Source organism: Suillus subaureus (genome assembly GCF_016647635.1).
Source record: "Suillus subaureus strain MN1 chromosome Unknown BJ212scaffold_172, whole genome shotgun sequence".
Lineage (NCBI taxonomy): Eukaryota > Fungi > Basidiomycota > Agaricomycetes > Boletales > Suillaceae > Suillus > Suillus subaureus.
This window is the reverse complement of record NW_024538728.1, coordinates 6,733-11,518: the sequence shown is the minus strand read 5'-3', so window position 1 is coordinate 11,518 and position 4,786 is coordinate 6,733. Positions and strand designations below refer to the sequence as shown.

The 4,786-nt window shown below is 43.1% G+C and overlaps 1 protein-coding gene across 1 annotated transcript; it reads left to right on the top strand.

Moving 5' to 3' along the window:
- Positions 1–320: 320 nt before the first annotated feature.
- Positions 321–2,118, top strand: BJ212DRAFT_1222268 (uncharacterized protein; the record flags this gene model as incomplete). The annotated part of the gene is made up of 2 exons (XM_041329402.1): positions 321–415; positions 1,896–2,118. Coding segments are annotated over 2 exons (318 nt in total), but the record flags the coding sequence as incomplete, so codon positions are not given.
- Between the last annotated feature and the right edge of the window lie 2,668 nt (positions 2,119–4,786).

Here is a 4,786-nt window from a genome sequence, read left to right as displayed (position 1 = left end):
TGCGTGGCTTTCTAGGTACCTGTGGCATCTTGCACATATTCATCAAGGATTTTTCTAAGAAAGCGTGCCCACTCATCAATCTCATGTACAAGGATGTACCATTTGAATGGAACAAGGAACAACAGGTAGCTATGCAGACCCTGAAGGACTTGATATTAGAGTCTCCCACACTCCTACCACTTGATTACAAATGCAGATGGGAAGTTATCCTCACAGTTGACACTTCTTCCATCGCTATAGGGTTCATACTCCTTCAAGTGGGTGAAAACAGCAAATGCTATCCCAGTCGCTTCAGTTCAATTTCACTCATGGAAGTTGAAAGCCGCTACTCTCAAGCGAAACTAGAGCTTTATGGCCTATTTCACACACTTCAGGCAGTATGCGTATTCATCTTCAGCATCACCAACCTAACAGTGTCTTCTTACTTGAGGTGTCTTATATAAAAGTGGTCAAAAGGCAATGACACCACAATTACACTTTTGATAAGACTGAATGCTGCCAACAACCTCAAGTTCACAGTCTACGACTTTTCTTCTTTCATGGTAGATTACACAGCATTTGTGGGAGGTTACCTGCTATACAGCCTGGTGGTTTTATTCTACCTGGTTGTAAATAGGGGTTCTACAATACAAGCCTAGCTTTATCTGGCAAGACAGATAATGTAGAGTATGTAGATAGAATTTTATCTAGTCTTGTGTTTGACTAGACAAATAGAATAGATTTTGTAGGTAAGTCTCTCTAGTCCTATGTTTGACTAGATAGAGAATAGAGTTTGTGGGTGAGTCTCTCTAGTCCTATACTTGACTAGACAGAAAATAAAGAATAGGTGCATACTATGCACAAAACTAGGTAGCAAATAATGCTAATGATATTCCCCTTCCTTGATATACTAATGGACTTATAAAAGGGAACTAGGTAGAAGCTGATTGTATTTCCCTGCCTAAATGCAAAGGGTTTAATCCAAGGAAGATGATATGATACAAGAGCAGATGATCCAACAAAGGAATCTGCAGGCACAGATAATATGGCTTGACTTGGTACTTCTAGTCCTCTGAAACTATATGTCAGATGCACACTAGACAGCACAGGTACAGTCAAGAAAAGAATAAATGATCTCAGAGCAAGTATGTACTTGGTCTGCACTTCCTGGCTAACACAAAGAGTGTCAATGTCAGAGAAAGTGGAAGAAGTGGAGGTTCTTTTAAATGATAAAAGAGATTCTTATTTCTATGGGTGGAGAAGTGCTCTCCTTAAATACATGAGATGGGAGAAACTGTATAGTACCAAGAAATAAGGTTGGAAAGGGAAATGACCTCATTGTGGAGCCAAGTGGAGTAGAACATTCTAGCATCCAATGACATCACTATGACATCATAGATGGCTTCATAGTATCCAACAGAATATTCCAGAAATTTCTGTGGAGCTATATGACATCATCATGACATCATACCCTGCAGGTGCATTTTGTGGAGTCTCTGGGAGGTCAAAGAATCAAGTAGGTAAAGAAATGAAAGAAAAATATGAAGAAAATAAAGTAGAATAAATCATAAGACAGAACAAATCAAAACACTGGCTTTTTAGATAGGGTTTTGATAGGGTTTTATCTTTTCTCCTTGGTTATTTCTAGTCAAAGTAAATAAGCCAAATGATAGGCAATAACCCAAACTTTTGTATGACTATCAACTTTGACTAGGTCAATATATGACTTCTTCATCATATTTGACTTTTCTTCAACACACCATATTTTTGCATGATTGGAGCATGCAAAGTGAAATATTGCACTTGAGTCTATACTCAAAGTACATTTTGTGTAGTCTGAGGACTAAGCTAACAGACTATGGAAACGTGGGATGATATGTCATATACATGTTCTGCATGATTCCCAAATCATGTAGGACAATGGTTGAGGTTGATGTGAAGTATATAAAAGGCATGATCAATAACCCAGACCTCCAACCCAATGCAACCATCAATCAATGGATTGCAGGCATATTGTTATTTCCTGTTACACTCATTCACATGCCCACTTCCAAGCATACTGGAGCAGACAGTCTCTCAAGGAGACCACCCACAGAGTTAGATCCTGCAGAGGATGATGACCACAAGGATTGGCTTGACCACTCATACTCATTTGGCATTGAAATCCTAAATGACCATAGTTGTGCAATTTCAGGTGCAGGAGTTAATATCATATGCCACCCATATACCATACCCATGCCAAACCTGCCAACCCATCCACCTGCTCTCATCACATTCCTAGGTACTACAGAACCTGAACCTGCCAACCCAACCATCCCCCATTCAGAAGCCACGAAAGCACAAGATGCAAGAATGATAGAAATCCAACGCTTCCTAGAGACCCACAAAAGACCTGCTGACTTATCTGATGATGACTACCAGTCATTTGTCAAAAGCGCAGGATAGTACTTTATACTCGACAGAAAATTATGGCAGAAGAACTTGCTAGGCAAGTGTTAAGAACCATGCTCAAAGGAGAGAGAGACTGACTCAGAGGGGCTTGGCCTCAGCTCGTATGCTGTGCCCCTTACCCAAGTATGTGCCCTTCATTTCAGAGGAAGTCTGATGATGGTCCAATGAAGTCCAGAGGAGCGTGGGAAATGTCCGGAGGAGCGTGGGAGAGTTCCGGAGGAATGCAGGAAATGCTCAGGAGAGTTCCCGCTGCAAGGTAATACTTCTACAGGAAAATAGGATGGAAGGATAGGAGGTCTGGAGGACAGGAGGACAGGATGTCTGGAGGTCTGGAGTATGGAGGACAGGAGGTCCGGAGGTATGGAGGATGGAATGTCCAAAGGACAGGATGCCTGGAGGTATGAGGGACAGGACATCCGGAGGTACAGAAGACAGGACGTCTGGAGGTCCAGAAGGAATAGGGGCTACATCGGACTTTGTCCGATGTAGAAGCAAACAGAGGTAGACTACCCTAAGGTAGAGTTGGAGGGACAGGAAGTGGACCTAAGTCCAGAAAGAGGGTAAGTGCCAGAAAGGCAAGACTCTAGCCTAGGGAAGCAATCCCTAGACTTGGGACAGAGACATAGGAGACAAATCCGAAGGTCCGGAATCCTGGCCTAGGGAATCCATCCCTAGGCCTTATGGAAAAGGACAAACTCAGATGGACTGAAGTCCAGAAGAAGATTGGGCAAGTCTAAGGTGAGGGAACAGGATCTAAGATGATATTCAGACTGAGGACTCTACAGGAATTGTACAGGGGTTATATACCAGAGGCTCTCTGAGAGGATCAGTAAGCAAAGGAGTAAGGCTATGTACGAGCATGTGGAAACACATTGGTAAGTAAGATGGAACATAAGTAAATGAACTTGGAGATGAAACTAGTACAAGGATCAATCAGTAAGATGGAAACAGAGATAACCGAGAACCAGAAAGGGGGAGATGCCTAAATGGGGATAGGTGCAGGATCTCGGATGGAGGGTGGGAATAGGTCTGGAGATAGTACAGTTAATATCCGGAGGTCCGGAGATCTGGGGATCCAGAAGGCAGGGTGGAAACAGGACTGAGATATGTGAGGTGGTGGATGTAGTCCGGAATCTGAGAGGAGGTAAAGTCTGGATGTCTTGCTGGACGGAATGTGCATAGGGTGGACAGGATAGGGGATCCAGGAATGAGTTGGATATGGGGTCCGGAAACAGGTTCGGAAAGTGTGGGAATATGATGGGATCTATGTCTGGCATACAGGATATGACAGACTATAGGAATCAATCCTAAGTCTCAGAGGGTGACGAGAGTAGCAGTACTCAGGTCTGGAGGATGGGAATGAGCAGAACTAAGATGATATTTGAACTGAGGTGCTACAGAGAGTTACAGGAGGTTATATACTATAGGTATCTAACAGAATGATCAATCAGCAGAGTCTGAGGCTATGTCCGAAGCATATGGATAGTCTATTGGTAAGTAGAAACGGATCACAAATAATGAAATGGAAATGAAGCATAGGTAATGGATCAGGGAGCAGGGTGGATATACAGATAACCAAAATACCAGAGTTAGGGGATTACCAAAAGGAGACAAGTGCTGGTTGTGGATTTGGATGAATTGTGGACTGGACTGGACGAGTGGACAGATTGGATGATGAGATGTTGGAGGGAGATAAGATGTGGATAGGATCGGAGATAAGATGTGGATTGGATCTGAGATGAGATAAGGATTGGATCTGAGATCCAGATATGTGGATATGACAATGGATCACCAATAATGCATATCGGAAATGAAATGTATGTAATGGATCAATAATCAGAAGGGAAACATAGTTAACTGGAGTCCGGAGACAGGGAAAGTCTAAATGGGGTTGGGTGCTGATATAGAGTTTGGATTCCAGAAGGAAGATAAAGATAGATCAGATCATTGGAGATCCAGATCTCAGATCTGGATGTCCAGAGAAGCGGATTTAGAGTTGAGAGTCCGGAATGGCATATCACACCCCAAAGCATGCCACCTTCACATTCTGAAGGAAGTGCACGATGACCTTGGACATAAGGGAGTATATTCAACCTGCACCCACCTTCTCCTACGTTTCTGGTGGCCTATGATTACTGACGATGTCAAATGGTACAATAGGACGTGTCATGAATGCCAGATCATGCAAATGCACAAACTGCACATTCCCCCAACTGTACCCATCCTGGGTGGCATATTCAGGAAGATGCATATAGATAGTATGATGATGCCCAAAGTGGGCAGATTCAACTGTCTAGTCCATGTGTGGTGCATGCTAACTGGATACCCAGAATGGCATATGCTATGCAAAGAGAAC